General features: G+C 41.6%; 1 protein-coding gene across 1 annotated transcript; it reads left to right on the top strand.

Annotated features, from left to right (window-relative positions):
* The first annotated feature begins 642 nt into the window (after window positions 1-642).
* exoc3l2a (exocyst complex component 3-like 2a) lies at window positions 643-16262 on the top strand. Its single transcript, XM_085363338.1, has 13 exons — window positions 643-733; window positions 3110-3681; window positions 5514-5737; window positions 6174-6921; window positions 7009-7123; window positions 7208-7318; window positions 7398-7498; window positions 7618-7728; window positions 7823-7958; window positions 11094-11216; window positions 11320-11475; window positions 12819-12940; window positions 15645-16262. The coding sequence occupies exons 2-13, from the start codon at window positions 3134-3136 to the stop codon at window positions 15958-15960; spliced, it is 2811 nt and encodes a 936-aa protein (XP_085219464.1). The 5' UTR covers window positions 643-733; window positions 3110-3133; the 3' UTR covers window positions 15961-16262.
* Window positions 16263-16716: the final 454 nt, after the last annotated feature.

The following is a 16716-nucleotide window of genomic DNA, read 5'->3' as shown; positions in this document are numbered from 1 at the left end:
CTCTCTGCACACTGGGTGGCAGGAGGGAGCCAGCGTGAATAAAGGCCCTTCATGTGTTACTGCATCTTGTTGACATGTTGCTTTTTTTTTTTTTTTAAACTCACAATACTTTGAACCGTCCACGTGCTCAAACTCTACAAACTCACTGCATTCTTCAATTGTTCTGTCCTGCATTAGACTTCTGTCGCGGCTATGATGAACGTAAAACTTTGCAGTAATGCAAAGACGTTCAAGTAAGAGTGCAAGAACGGGACTTTTCCCTCATGGCTGTTGACAATGAATAATCCGCATTTTACGTTTTCTACTGAAGCCACACTCACAAACACAGAGAGAATGTAGAGATATTCACAACCGTAGAACAAAACATGGGGATGTGTTGTCCTCCTTCACCTTAAGGTCAATACAATTAGTGTAATTAATTACACTTGGGGCCCAAGGTGCGGGGGCTGATCAGGACAGGGTGGTGGTGGGGTGGGGGTCTGTGGTGTGTGTGTGGGGGGGGCAGAAAGGACGGGACAAGCCTTTCCTCAGGAAAACATATCACCTTCAACCACAATAGGGTAAACCGCAGGAAATCAGGAAACCGCAGGCAGCAACATTGCTCTCTTGAGTCAGTGAGGACTTTCAGACACGCTCTCACACTCATCACAGACACTCTACAGCCGGGCAGCTCATTTAGCCAACACACTCCAGGATGACATTGGACTGAAACACAGCAAGGCATCGTCATCAGGTAAGTCTGATCCTCTGCAATCATCTATTATTTCATACTGAGTGTTTCCGTTGTGATAGAGATTTAAGTTCAAATGATTGTTTTTATGTGGAAATCATTGTGTTTGGCTGTTTTTCACCACCTCTGTCTGTAACATATATACTTAAAGTTGGGTAGTCATTTTTGTGTTTAGAAAAAAACCCCAAACTGATTCACCGTTCCTCCTTTACTTTTTTCATTTTTGGAAGAGTTTCCCTATCCTGGCTAATTACACAAACAAACAAACAAACAAACAAACAAATAAACAGCTTAGAAAAATCAAGAAAGAATATCAAGGAAAAAAAATCATACACAGTTCATATTTGATCAACCCACCAGTTGCTAAGTGTAATACAATGCTGATGTCTGGCTTTTGAGCGTTTGCCAGTCACACTGATTTTATGAACTTTGAGGTCATCTTCTTAAAAAAGACACAACTGATAAATACCATCCCTGCTCGTCTACTTTCTTCATCAGGAACATTCAGTATTATTTTTCCATCTAGACACTAAAGGATTCAAATGCCAAAGCATCACAGTAACCATCTCAACTCGAGTCACTGTTCTGAATTTTTACTAACAAAAGATCAATTGTTGTCACTGTCTGGAGTTTGGCTGTTTCTGTTGGCAGGAACAAAGATGAACAAACAAAAGGAGAACTCTCTTTCACTGCCATCAAAGCAAAAAAAAAATAAAAATTGTTCCCCTGCTACTATTTGTTCTATTCAATGTCATTATTTAAAAATGAAGTCCATATAACGAGTAAAAACTGACTGAAATGAGCTTGGCATGATACCGTACAAACTTTAATCACTATTAAAGCACCTAAAGTATTTTTTCAGCATCGCATGCGGTATGAAACTAAACACTGTTTCTTGTTCTTGATCATGAAGCAGTAGCCTCTCATTATAGTGGAAGTGAAACAAAGTATACTTACTGAATTAATGAAAAAATACAAATGAAAGAAAAACATACTCCTGGGTTCCAAAAAAGTAACCACCACATCTGACCACAAGTAATCATATGAAATATTATGACCACATCATAAGGCAAAAAAACACAATAATGAAAAACAGCCAAAGCAGAAAAAATGGAGAGTCAGACAAAAACAGCAATCTACTGTAGGCCTGGTGTTAATATAATGTTGAGTCAGCAGGGGGTGCTTTTTGCCTTCAGTACTTTTTAAGATTCTGTAAAAATTTGCTCATTGAATATGCAACGCATGAGAGCAGACAATTTTATGTTTTCTACGTATAACAGCACAATGACTTGATTTTTTTTAAAAACTGGAAGTGGAAAAACAATCTTTAGATACCTTTAATAGGTAGTAAAGTTACTTAAGCACTTAAGAACTAGCTGTCCTGTTTCTCACCGATATCCCACCCAGGGCTGTGTGCAGTCTTGCATATATTAGCCAATACATATCACCTGAACAGCACCTTAGCTTCTTTTCTCTAAGTCTTGTTCGGGGGATGAAACGGCATTCTTCAAAAGGATATTCCAGCACTAGAGAGCACAATAACAGCACTGCTATAGGATATACACTACCCATTGTGTTGCGTTCTTCTTACTATGAAGGTCAAATATATTTCACATGAAAGTATTCAGGGAGCTCTAATGCCCTATTGTTGTCGCTTTGGCTTTTTGTCACTCCCACCAGGACAGAAATGTTTCATAGAGGGATAAAGGTGAACATTTTGCTCTGATGTGCAGTGACAATTCCCTACAAGGCGACGAGTGGCTCCAGAACTTTGTCAATAACTTTCCCACCGCAGAGTCACCAGATCCCATCACTTTAAGGATCAAAAGTTCTACTTTTTTCCTTTAATTTGTCACATACTCGTATATTTGAAACTAATGTGACACCACCTGGATTCTCGGTATGAAACTGACTATTTGTGTTTCCCTGGAAACTGTTTTGTCACTAAGGTGTAAATCGGGGCCAAGAAGAACAGCAAAAACTCAGTTTCATCACCTTATATTAGAACTGAAAAAACGTCACAAACCAACTCTTATATAAAAAATGTCATTAAAAGTTATTTTAACTTTCAGTTTAAAATGAGTTCACTTATAAGTAGTTTGAAATGAAACCTCTGATCCAGGACTGTTTCTGAATTCTTTGGGGCATGAAATTATATTATTTTGCTCTTATCTTGGTAGGTTAAAGCCCGGGTATGTCTGGTACTCATGTCCTAGTTAATGTTAACTGTGGGTAATGTTGACAGATCTCTGTAGGTTGTGTTTTATCCCAGTTGTTTCATCCTAAGTATTTCCATAGAATTACAAACAAAAATCTAAATTAAAAGAAAAAGAAAAGAAACATTTTTCCTAGATCTTACACATTATCTTTGTTTTGCAGTTTGTTAACGTATTAAATGCAACCATGCCCATTCTGAAGAAACTCCCGGGAAGATCCAAGAGCTGCCACGAGTTCCCCAGAGTGAACGGTGAACTGATTCTGCCTCGCCTAGACTTAGACATCAGGGACTTGAACGAGCTCAAGGACCTGAAGGAGCTTAATGAACTGAAGGATCTAAACAAGAACCTGAACCCCTTTGAGGATGTGGACCTGGATGATGATGATGACAGGAACAGAGGTGACATGGGCCTCATTATGGGGGAGGTCAAGGGTAACCTCCAGCTGAAGTCGTCCTGTGATGGTGAAGAGGAGGAGAACGAGGTAAATGCTGGGAAACACGGGGCAGGGAATCCTAAAGTGAAGCCACTGCGGGGGACCCTTGAGCGGATCTGTGGAGTGTCTCCCCTTAAGACCCTTGGAAAATTGGGAAAGGGGCTTCGCATATCAGGACGGAGTGTATGGGGGAACAGCACCCCACACTACAGCCCTGGAGATTCAAATACACTACCAGCAGAGAAAGAGAAAAGAAAAGGACTACGCAGGAGCTCAGAGGGAATAATGACCCTGCTTCGGTGAGGAGAGATTTGGAGTAGAAAGAAAGCAGTTTTTAAACAATTTAACCTGTGGTACAGTTGTGGTTTGACGTTTACATTCACTCATCATTGACCTAAATGTTCTTTTTTCCAGGTGTAATCATTGTGCAGCATGCTTTTGCACTTTGAGTATACAAGTTTGAATTGACATTGGATTTTGTCACATCCACACAGGGCCAAACGTATACATATAGGCTAAAATATATTCATACACTCACTTGAATCTTTTAATAGGTGACACTGAAGGTCCACTGAATGTCTTTTAACTTGCCGAGGCCTACTAACTTCTCATTAGTGATCACCATTGACTACAAATGGTACTTTATCTTTGTCAGCACAAAAAGGATGTGTTTCACAGCTCACAGCACACATGGGATTAACTAATACTCATAACAATGGGAAAATCCAGAGAAGTCTGTGGGAAAAGATGATTAATAAGAACTCTAAATTTACGTAAATTTAAGCTGGGAAGGTGTCTTAGTCATTTCCACAAAACTGCAGATTCTGAGCTCATCATTTGAAGGAGTTATACCCAAGCACAAGTTCTAAAAATAAAAATTGGCTAGAATATTCAGAAACATCCCTAACCATAACCCAGAAAAACTGCTGGCATAACTGTCAGTGAAGCAAGTTTTACATTTCAGGGTTAATCCATTTGTAGAAATTTGTAGCTCCCTATGTGGACGAGCCAAATGCCTTGTGGGAAAGTTTTATTGTCAGACGAGACAAGACTGAGTCACAGTTAAAAGAGGTACGTTTGGAAGAGGCTTTCAAACCTGTGCCAGTGTTCAGCATTCAGCATTGGTAAGCTACTGTTTGCTTTGAGTGCTCGAGTAGAGTAGAAAACCACTACATAAGAACCAGTCCATTTACCATCTACCAAATTAGGCAGACGCTTTAAACCTTGACATAACTGGGTGATCCAATGGGGCAATAATGTAAAAACGCACATTAAAATGGTTCTGGAATAGGCTAATATTAAGCTTCTGGCATGGCCTTCCCAAATCCCAGACCTCAACCCCGTTGAAAAATTCTGGACTATGCTGGATTTGTGCCAGGAAACCAACCAATTTAAATAAAATTTTTACTAATTCTGCCAAGAGTACAGGTCAAATATCCAGCAAGAATTATGCCAGGAGCTTGTCGGTGATCAGAAGTTCAGGCGTAACTATCTAAGCAACAAATATTAGTGGGGGCATCTGTATTTCTTTAAGCCTGTATATACCTTTGACCCTGTGTGGATTAGAGAAAATCCAAAACGAAAGAAAATTTGTGCAAACAATTTTTGGTTAATTTTTAAGTCATTGAAGATGTAGGACTGGAAAAAAGAACATTTCAAAGAAATCAAGCCCCCAAATTACCGTGATATTCACAGCCATGTAAATTCTGATGACAACTGTATGTCACTTATGTGAAGCAACTCTATGCTCATTGGACTCATATGATGCTTTTGATTGCATTAAAAAATTGTTTTTCAGCGACTGAGAATAAAAGTCCTGTTTACTGGTCAGTGACAGAATAACATATAGTGCCCTTATTTCCTAAGCGGTTGTGTAATTTGCTGTGGTAACTTGTTGATCTAAGGAACCTCTTTTGTTTTTCAGTGGCATGTTGTGTACTTGCTGTCCTCACTCAATTGACTATTTTTAGACGAGGTAGCCACACACGGCAGCAACACTGTGAATGTGTGGCACTCAAAGCACAGGTTTTCCTAGGAACTCCGTACAGGACAATACAAACCTCATGCACTCATTAAAGTCCATTTAGGGCCATGATTTATGCTCTTTGTCATTGCTGTGGATGTTCTGCAGCTTCACTGGTCGACGGAAGGAGGAGCGCAGAGAAAGCCTGCCCTGTGGAGACCTGAGCGTAGGCAACGAGGTAGAGACTTCCAGGCGATCATCCTTCCTCAGGATGGTCAGTCTGGGCAAGCTAAAGAGGGAATCCATGTCAGACAAGGCATCCCAAGAGGCGGAGGAGGAAATGGAGGAGGAGGCAGAGGATCCAGTAGTGAAAACCAGAGAGCCCCTCTCAGGTAATAATTAAGAAGTCGATAAAAAAAAATTACTTTCCAAGTGACCCTGTAGACTTTAGCAAAGAATCTACATTACATTAGTTAATATTTCAGGTCAAATTTCAACAGCAGTTGTTGAAACCTAGACAACCCTCTGATGAGGTTAAAACTTTTCACTTGGGAGCCACTGCGCTCACTTACCATCAGGCTGAAAAGGAGAGGAAGTAGGGTCAGAAATGTTCCCCAGCTTCCTCTAGATAATTCAGTCCAGCTACTGTTTGGAGACTCCGGCAGGGAATTTTATCAGGAACAGAGGAATGTGCAGACAAACCTGCAAAAAACAGGCGAGTTTGTCAGCCAGGTACATGCACAGCTGCTGAATGAGATACGTGCATTAACATATTTGTCACTAAACCTATTACCTCTAAACTTGTGTTTCTCTTCTGGTTTCCCACAGTTCTGGAGATCTTACAGCTGGTCAATCACAGGGACCTTCTCCTGGCTGACACACACATTCAGGAACTGGAGCGAGAGTGTGAGCTCCTGTCTCTCCTGCCAAACACAACTCCTCCTACCCTTACTCCTACCCTGTGTCCCAGTACTCCACCCAGCATGTTGTGTTTGTCCTCTTCCTTTGATGAGTCCCTCAGCTCTAATGCGACTTTGGACTCAAGCCGGAGAAAAGCTAAGGATGTGGAGCTCCTGTATGAAGCCCTTCAGAAGGAGATGTGGGATGTGGTGCGGGAGTCACTCCGTCAGCCTAGTGCTGGCCCCAACCTTGGTCTGGTGGTGCTGGTAATCCAGCAGGAGGAGCATGCTGATGCTGCCTGGGCTCTGAGGGAGGAGACTAAGCCAGAGCAAGAGGTCCCCCGCATCCAGCCCAGCCAGCGTCCCCGGCGACTGAAGATGAAGTGGAGGCAGGCTGTAGCGGAGGCTGCAGACTGGAGCCTGCCACATCAGGTAGACACCCAAGCAGGCCAGTTGGCCTCATACCTGGAGCGCCTGAAGTGTCGAATGGTGGATGATCTGGATGCAGCGAGAAGGAACGCTATATCCATTTACCCAGAGGAGTTTGCAGCCTTCCAGGTGTATGTGGAAAGTTACCATCGAGCTGTGGCCAAACGTCTTCGCACTATTACCAGTGGCCCACTGCAGATCACAGACGTATACTCACTACTTGACTGGTTCTACAACATCTACAACAGGTTGGTAATGATTGCCTGCTCCAATAACGACACACACAACAAGCTTTTATTCCTAGTTAAATTTTTACATTAATTCTTTCCCACCAGGGATGTCCTAGGAACAATCGGGACCACCACACCCATCAACTACAGCACACTGGATGGTATTCTGCCTCAAGAGACAGTGGATAGGCTGGAACAAGACTGCATTAGTGTAGTCAGGGTGAGAAAAGAGTGTTTGAATGTCTGTTGCTGGGAAAATGTGGATAAGCGATGCATTTAAATTTCCTGCTTTTTCAATTTTCAGGATAAGGTGACAACAGAGCTGATCCATGTGCTTGATGAAGAGGAGAGGCGGTGGGCCCAGACTTTGCACATAGAGGAGTATCAGTCTCACCTAGCATGCTCAGTAATCCAGGTACAAAGCCGTACTATTTCAGTAACATTTTCCTTGAATGAAACCTCTGTCTTATCACTCATGTCTTTTAAAATTTCAGAGGGTAAAGGTGGATTTGGACAGATCTACATCTGTGAACCAGTTTCTAGGAGCAAGAGTGGCTCGCTGCAGTCTCATTGGATTGGCTGACTTCATTTACAGGTGTGTGGACAGTAGTTTAAGGTTATAGCTGTTAAATCATATCTATATATCTATCTACTGAGAAAGAGAGAGAGAGTATTTGCATTCAAAGTGTTCTCATAAAACCTCTATGCATTCAGTTTCCAGAGGAAGGTGGAGATGTTTCATGACAGTCAGGCAGAATTTGGAGACCGAGGAGATGGATATGTGTCAAGGACTATAGCTCTGGTTAACTGCTGCCCTCCTCTCAGGTTGGCAAAGATCAGTGAAACTTCATATCTGAACATTTTCTAAAAGAGCTACAGAAACTAAACTGACATGTCATATTTCTTGTGTAATGTGTAGATCCTTTGTGGACCGCTGCAGGCAGTGTGACCCACAGGGCAGTGAGGAATCTGCGCAGAAAGCCAACTCCTCATTGGACAGGATCATCAACCAGTCAGTGAGGGTGCTGACTGACAGGCTATTTGACCACATCAGAGTGAGTAGGACAGTGGCAAGATTCATCTGAGCCATTAAAGATGGTTTTCTGGAAACATAATTACGATCATGACCCAGATGTGCTGTGCTTAACAAATTTATGAGAGCATCACCCAATAATAATAATAATAATAATAATAATAATAATAATAATAATAATAATAATAATAATAATAATAATAATACATTTTATTTAAAAATAGCGCCTTTCAAAGCACCCAAGGACACTGTACAACAGATAAAAACACAAAAACTGGAAATATACACAATAATAAGAATAACAGATAAAAGTTAAGAGCATACAGAGGTTTAAACATAAGCAATTTTAAACAGATGAGTTTTGAGGGTGGACTTAAAAAGAGGGAATGAACTAATAATGTTCCACAGCTACCCTAAATTAACAGTACTGTAATGGTAATCGGCAAAATTATTGTGTGTGTCACTGCAATGGTTGCTCCAGTATGCACAAGCTCTTCAATAAAATTATATTTTAATGCTAAAATATAATTATTTTTCTTATCAAAGAATTTTTCAATTTACTGTACAAAAAGAAAAAAACATTAAAGCACATTATTATTTATCAGGTTAAGATACAAAATTACAGTTATTTACTTGCATTCCTGAACAGAAAAATAGTTTTAGTGGTTGAAGGTTATGCTTTTGGTACAAAGCACAAATTCATTTCATTAAGTTTACTTATTATTAGTTCTGAACAAGTTTCTGGCAGATTTGTGTTCATGACAGGTAAGCTAAAACAAAACAGTATTTTTTTGTAGCTAAGTTTCTGGTCACATACTTGTGTCTTTTATTATTTTGATAATACACCGAATTATATGGAGAACTTACATGTAATACATGAAAAGTCAGTATTTGGGCAGAAGTGTTTTGTGTACACACAGCTGTTTAGTGTATCATTAGCTGTTTCGTTAGCTGTTTCGTTAGCTGTTTCGTTAGCTGTTTCGTTAGCTGTTTCGACAAAAACAGCTAATAAATACAACTGTCCAACGTGATGATGATAATAATGATAATAATAATAAACAATGAGTATAAAGTACAGTCTTTACCTCATTCCTATATCTGAAATTTCAAGTAATAAAACCATCCACACTAATTCAGTTAAAAGGACTAGATGTTACAGCCCCTGATAATGCATTGTTTTTGATGGAGAGACTCTTGAGGGATGGCTAGGGTTGCCAACTCCCTGAAAAATAAATAAGGGACACCTCGTGGCCAGGGCCGGGCGACCCAGTTGTCTTCACCCTTCCCAGTGTGGTGAATTTTCTAGCTCTTTTTTTGTGTGTGAAATTATTTTTTTAACCCTTTGACTTGAATTTGATTTAAGTAGATGTGTATTCTTTGTGATATGAACACATGTGAAACAAATGATCATTTAGCCATTTATTTTTAGCTCAAAATGACAACATTAACACAATAAAACAGGTCTCCTTCTTAAACAGAAGCCTGTCATGCTTAACTTTTGAGAATATAAGTAAATCTTTCTTTAAAAGAACTCTGTCCTGCTTAACTTAAAATAATAGAAAACAATAGAAAGAAAAACATTCTTGTAACAGTGCACATTTAGTGCATTTAGTACAATCGGCTTCAGTTGAAATATTATTTCAGCTTTTCTAATGCTAATCAGCTGCTCCTGTTTGTAAACCCGCTTGTTCCCATGATTACGCATCTTAACTCATCATCATTATTCATCTATGTATTACTTTTATGTATTAGTCATCTATTTGTTGTAATCATCTATCCTTGCAGTTGTTTATTACACAAAATAAATTATATTATCACACTTCTGGCCACATAGCACTGATATTCACTGCACATGCCCATATTAACTTTTTCCAGCCAGGTGTTTTCCTTTTCCCATTCTTCCCTTTGTCTGAGGGGAACAAACATTGCTGCTCTAATGCTGGGCTCACACCGTGCGGTTTTAGGCCCATTTTGAGCCGATTTTTGAGTGATCGGACCGATTTTGGCCTTCATCGTGCGTCGTGTAGTATACGTGGGGTAACGAGAAGTGATTAACACCTCACGACCAGCTCCCGATCATCAATCGCTCGTGAGGTTCTCACCACAGCCGCTCACACTGCTCGCGCGCAAACACATAAACGTTGGTGTAAAAGATGGAGCAGCACGGCTGTGCAGCGTGTGATCTGGACACAAGCGATGGAGGCACAACTTGTAGAACTTTGGAAAGCTCATCCGAGCCTTTTCGATGTGGCATCACAAAATTATCACGACCACAACAACCATGAAAACAGTTGGATTTACATTGCTGCTCAATCACAGCTGCCTGATGAGTGTTTTTCATTAGCAATTTAGCAAAGTTGATGGTGGTGGTGTGTGTGTCTGTGTGAGTGTAAGACGGAGAGAGAGAGAGCGCGACAGATTTTCTGTTATAACCTTCATGTTATGGAGGCACAGTGTGAGCACTCAGGTCGCATCAGAGCATCGGGCGGTATAGTGTGAGACCTGCATCGTGACCTACCAACTTCTAACCCCTGCGAGTCAACCGTACAGTTTGAGCAGGTGCTGAATAACGTGACTGAAAAAATCGCACAGTGTTTGCCCAGCTTTAGGTGTACTGTCGTCCGAGACTTGCACCGCAGAGTCGGCGTTTGTTTCCCTGTTGGCCATGCTTCTTGTTGTGGTCATCTGTTGTCTTCCGGTATTTTCTCCGTAAGCGACCTTTCCTCGACCAATGAGATGAGCGGTAATCTGAATTTTCATACTCGAATTGTCATAAGTGTGCTGTCAGCTCATTGGTCACAAAGCAGGAGAGGGGCTGGGAATTATGTTTTCAAACAAAGCGTTAATTCCATTAAAAGTTATAGACTACTTTTGATTCTCACTGTATTACGGGACAAAGTGCGTCCCTTATTAGCTCAATACGGGACGTGTACTTTTGTTTCGAAATACGGGACGATTCCGTATTTTAAGGGACGGTTGGCAACCCTAGGGATGGCTGTTATGAGGAAAGGCAGCCCAGAAACTTTGCCAGCAGCCCACGTCGTTGTGTGCTCACTTTCAGTCTTTTACCCAGGCTAATCTGCTGTTTTCCTTCCTTGGTTAGGTTTACCAAACCTAAATCTGTTCTTAATCTGTACTTTGTCTGTTGCCTTTCTAGCCCTTCTTTGACAAACTGATGAAGAGAAAGTGGCTGAACAACACAGAGGCCTTCGAGGCTATTGAAGCCAGTATTAAACAGCATTTCAAGAAATTTAGAAGGATGGACTCTCCACCCTATCAGGTCAATACACGTTTGAAATGGTAGTCGATAACATTTTCAATGTATAAAGGTATGAAACTATATAAAACTATAGCTAATCTACAATTGCTGTTATGACTGACAGACACTGGTGGGTGAGGTGCACCGGCGGGTCCTAGTGGAGTATGTGAGAGCCATTATGAGGGGACGCCTCATGTGCACATCCTCCAAGATGAGGAAGAGGATGGCTTTCCGCCTGCAAGATGAGGCCAAGCAGCTCAAAGGACTCTTTAAGGATCTGGTAAGTCTGGTCTGCAGACACAAAACATTTTTTTATTAGACTGTGTTAGTGTGGAAAAGAAAATTATATTTTAGAGTGCTAATGGTCTCCAAATATGGAGAAGGAAATTTACAGAGTCCAAGACACAAGTAGTGGTTATGTTTCCGGGGAGCACAAACCGATCCAAAGTGCTGATTCTCAAAAACTTGGAATGGGGAGGGGGAAAGAGTGTGCCGGCTGTGACTGGAGCCTGACCCTGGAATTTCCTAGGTCAGGAATAACTCAGACAGTGTTGATACAGGACTGAGCTCTGAAAAATGGCTGCCGTCAGTGAAATGGAGATGGATGAACCGGGCTTACGTTAGCACTTGCCAAAGTGGGGAAGAGGGAGTCAAACAACGAGGCCTGACGGCATGGCATTTGCCCCCTTTCTATCTACAAGTTCAAACAAGTGTCCGTCACCTCAGCTGACAACAGGAAGCTGCTGTGTTCGGAGGAAACTTCCTGTTCCTGTCAGCTGGCGCACTTTGATGTGGCTCTGGAATGGCCTTGATGGCCTTTTTCGCTGAGGAGTGGGATGAAGTTTCTGTGGAAACTGGGAACTTAGGAGCATTGGGGGGAGGATGAGTTTTTAACGACCACCAAAAAAAGACGTTGTTATTTTTAGTGAGTGGCAAGCAACCTCTCTTTTCCTCAGTGTTCCTGAGAAAAAAACAAGAACTGGGAAAGCAGAGGTTGAGGTCTGGTATTCACTAATCAAATTCCTAAGTGTTTGGCCTCCAGAGGCATTAACCTGTGCTTCCTCTGTGGGTTTCATTGTTCACTAAACTGCTTGTCACTTCTTGCCTGAAAAACACATTAAGACTTAAGAAGAGGTCATTTGGATGGGCAATGATAATAAATAAGTGGAACTCGCGTCTTCTTGCAGTCCATTTCTTCTCATTCTGTCCATCCAATGTCTCGTCTCTTGCTCACTGTTTTTCTTTGAAACTTTTGCACATTCAAGTGCATGTGTCTTGTAAACAGTGACCAAAGATGTCTGCAGAATCTTTTATGACTTTTATATCTAACAATACATTACCATTAGATGTGCAAGGATGCCAGCCTTTAGCCTTTTATGTGTTTTGAAATTTCATCCACTGTATTTGAGGTATTTTAGGTGTAATCACCAGAACTAAGTGCCCAAACGACATTATAAGTTCAAACAAAAGCACAGCTGTCCAACTTGACAGATTTATATTTATTTATGTAGCGTGCTTGCATTTATATGCTACTTTTGTAGTCTTACTGACGTTCAAAGTACTTGATTTATCTTGTAGTCCTGAGTTTCCTGTGAATGAATTGTCGCCTCTTCTCTGCCTCAGGAATCGAGCTCCTCCTGGTTGGACAGCATCATCTGTCACCTTGCTGACATCATTCTCCTGGAGGACACGCCCTCCATCCAAATGGAGGTGGCTGTCCTGGTGAAAGAATTTCCAGATATACGGTAAGGATTCCCCCCCCCCTCACAAATGAACAGTCTTGAAATGTTACAACCAGGAAACATCTATAAGACAGATGCTCTCTGCACTGGTCCCTCCCAAAGGTCCTATATTCTTTTATGCTTACGGCTACACATTCGCTGTGTTGTTTTTGGCACTGCGCTAAAACAAGAAAAATGTAAGCCTGCATATGTTGTTTTGTTGCAATGGATCAAAACAAGGAAAAGGAGCGCGGAAACATATCTACATTAACTTTGCTATTTTTGGAGCGGTGCGGGTCTGTTTTGAGAATGGATGAAGCAGACAAGCCTCTGGGGGGGAGTTCCAGCCTGTTTGTGCACAGATTAAGACTCACATTAGTGACGGTTTTCGACCTAATGCACGTGACGCATAACCCTCCAAGGAACAGACAGGAAGCTGCTGCCGAATACTTCCTGTTCCTGCCATCCTGCAGGAGACAGACTGGTGCCACTCTTTGAGTCAGAGAGAGAAAGGTGTGGAAGAGAAGAGAAAAAGTAGCAGTTCAGACCTAGAGACACATTAACTTGCTGCATTTCTTTGTACCTTATGACAGACCCGCAAGTCTTTCAGGAGATCAAATGCAGGATTTCCCGAGTCTTTTATTTATCTACCTTAAGAGTCACATTGTGCACATACGGCTGTGTCTACATATTGTGGATAAAAAGTATGAAAAAATCCAATGATAAATAAAATACAGTGCTTAACAATTTTATTAGATCACCACCCAATGTAAGGTTTATGCCACAGCTGCTGGTAGTTATCAAAATCATTTTCTCATTTACAGTGGGGCAAAAAAGTATTTAGTCAGCCACCGATTGTGCAAGTTCCCCCACCTAAAATGATGACAGAGGTCAGTAATTTGCACCAGAGGTACACTTCAACTGTGAGAGACAGAATGTGAAAAAAAAAATCCATGAATCCACATGGTAGGATTTGTAAAGAATTTATTCGTAAATTAGGGTGAAAAATAAGTATTTGGTCAATAACAAAAATACAACTCAATACTTTGTAACATAACCTTTGTTGGCAATAACAGAGGTCAAACGTTTACTATAGGTCTTTACCAGGTTTGCACACACAGTAGCTGGTATTTTGGCCCATTCCTCCATGCAGATCTTCTCGAGAGCAGTGATGTTTTGGGGCTGTCGCCGAGCAACACGGACTTTCAACTCCCGCCACAGATTTTCTATGGGGTTGAGGTCTGGAGACTGGCTAGGCCACTCCAGGACTTTCAAATGCTTCTTACGGAGCCACTCCTTTGTTGCCCGGGTGGTGTGTTTTGGATCATTGTCATGTTGGAAGACCCAGCCTCGTGTCATCTTCAAAGTTCTCACTGATGGAAGGAGGTTTTGGCTCAAAATCTCACGATACATGGCCCCATTCATTCTGTCCTTAACACGGATCAGTCGTCCTGTCCCCTTGGCAGAAAAACAGCCCCATAGCATGATGTTTCCACCCCCATGCTTCACAGTAGGTATGGTGTTCTTGGGATGCAACTCAGTATTCTTCGTCCTCCAAACATGACGAGTTGAGTTTATACCAAAAAGTTCTACTTTGGTTTCATCTGACCACATGACATTCTCCCAATCCTCTGCTGTATCATCCATGTGCTCTCTGGCAAACTTCAGACGGGCCTGGACATGCACTGGCTTCAGCAGCGGAACACGTCTGGCACTGGGGGATTTGATTCCCTGCCGTTGTAGTGTGTTACTGATGGTGACCTTTGTTACTTTGGTCCCAGCTCTCTGCAGGTCATTCACCAGGTCCCCCCGTGTGGTTCTGGGATCTTTGCTCACCGTTCTCATGATCATTTTGACCCCACGGGATGAGATCTTGCGTGGAGCCCCAGATCGAGGGAGATTATCAGTGGTCTTGTATGTCTTCCATTTTCTGATGATTGCTCCCACAGTTGATTTTTTCACACCAAGCTGCTTGCCTATTGTAGATTCACTCTTCCCAGTCTGGTGCAGGTCTACAATACTTTTCCTGGTGTCCTTCCAAAGCTCTTTGGTCTTGGCCATGGCGGAGTTTGGAGTCTGACTGTTTGAGGCTGTGGACAGGTGTCTTTTATACAGATGATGAGTTCAAACAGGTGCCATTCATACAGGTAACGAGTGGGGGACAGAAAAGCTTCTTACAGAAGACGTTACAGGTCTGTGAGAGCCAGAGATTTTCCTTGTTTGAGGTGACCAAATACTTATTTTCCACCCTGATTTACGAATAAATTCTTTACAAATCCTACCATGTGGATTCATGGATTTTTTTTTTTCACATTCTGTCTCTCACAGTTGAAGTGTACCTCTGGTGCAAATTACTGACCTCTGTCATCATTTTAAGTGGGGGAACTTGCACAATCGGTGGCTGACTAAATACTTTTTTGCCCCACTGTAGTTTTTTATTCTGTAATGTTTACATACACAAGTGCTTCTTGTTTTTACCTTATTCAGTGTTAGTTTAAGTTTAAATGAAGCTTGTAAATTTAAGTAGGCCCAATATGATTTAAAACCATCGCCATGCAAAATTTTAGACGGGCACTGAATTTTCTGTCCTTCCCAGAAGTGAACACAGTGACTCAGAGAAAATGACCGTTACTCGGCGTCATGGCACTTCTTAACAACACCACACAGATCTAATTTCCGATTCATACCCATTTATCCTTCGTCCTCCCTGTATCCTTCCTCTTTGCAGGAAGAAGCATGTCTCCACCCTGCTGAATGTTCGAGGGATGATGCGGCAGGCAGAGCGACAGGAGATCCTCAATGTCGTCAAAGATTTTGAATGCAGCAGCGCCCTCATGTGCCGGGACCACGCCCTCTTTTCCGATATTCCCATCACCTCAGAGGTGCACTGCATCAGCCTGGGTTTCCTCCGCCTCGCCATGACCGTCTCCAACTGGTTCTCAGAGCACCGGCCAAGACGGAGAGGCAGAGTAAGCATCAGGAACGCTACACCTCAGCCTGCAGAGAATAAGGAAGATGCGACTAAACTTCACAGAGAAGACTAGCCACTAGTGTTTGTGCTAGGAGAGTAGTCACAGGCATACTGCGAAGATGAGATGTACATGCACCTTGACCAAAACTGATTTTGTCACCAGCCACTTAAAAAAAACCTCAGGTACTGCACATACTGTACATCCTCAGTGACAATTCTCCATTTCCTCGTGTTCGCTTTTGCTTTAACGATGAAACAAACTGTGTATTTTAATAACTCACCATGATTTACAGTACTTTGCTGTTTATTTACACCTCTACAGAAGTAAACAAAAAAGAATATATCCTCTGAATGTAACATCATGTTCATTAGTTTTTCAGCCTTTATTTCTTAATTGTCATTGCACAAAAAACTTCAATATGATTTACAATGTCTGCTCTTCAGCATATATTTACCCAATGATATATACCCTTTCTCTGGTATATAGAGCATATGGATGTACAGTACTGTGCATAAAAAGTTAAAGACACTTGCTGTTGTTTAGCTGTTTGCTTCTTATCCAGATACCTGATCTGTTAAAAAGTCATTCTGCTGCGTGCAATTAGGCCAATATGATGCTGGCTTTAGTGATAAGAAAAACAAAGGGTCCTGAACATTTGGACCTAATCTGGGATCATTCTGAGACTTACCGATATAACTGGCAAATGTTGTGAGTGTTACAAATGTGGATATAAGATAAAGTGGACCTGTGGCTGAGCTGCAGAAGTCACATTTGCACCAAATCCAATGAGGTGGGTCAGATTTGGGCCAAACATTCATTGCTATATAT

This window comes from Diplotaxodon limnothrissa, linkage group LG10 (genome assembly GCF_057381915.1).
Source record: "Diplotaxodon limnothrissa isolate DT_005_m linkage group LG10, D_limnothrissa_male_GT1.1, whole genome shotgun sequence".
Lineage (NCBI taxonomy): Eukaryota > Metazoa > Chordata > Actinopteri > Cichliformes > Cichlidae > Diplotaxodon > Diplotaxodon limnothrissa.
This window is presented reverse-complemented; position numbering and strand designations above follow the sequence as displayed.

What these genes read in the sequence shown, in the direction of transcription:
- exoc3l2a (XM_085363338.1), top strand. Translation starts at nt 3,134, where the DNA reads ATGCCCATTCTGAAGAAACTCCCGGGAAGATCCAAGAGCTGCCACGAG. An exon ending in AACTGCTGCCCTCCTCTCAG is followed by an intron (nt 7,729 to 7,822) that starts GTTGGCAAAGAT and finishes TGTAATGTGTAG; the next exon opens with ATCCTTTGTGGACCGCTGCA. An exon ending in AAAGAATTTCCAGATATACG is followed by an intron (nt 12,941 to 15,644) that starts GTAAGGATTCCC and finishes TCCTCTTTGCAG; the next exon opens with GAAGAAGCATGTCTCCACCC.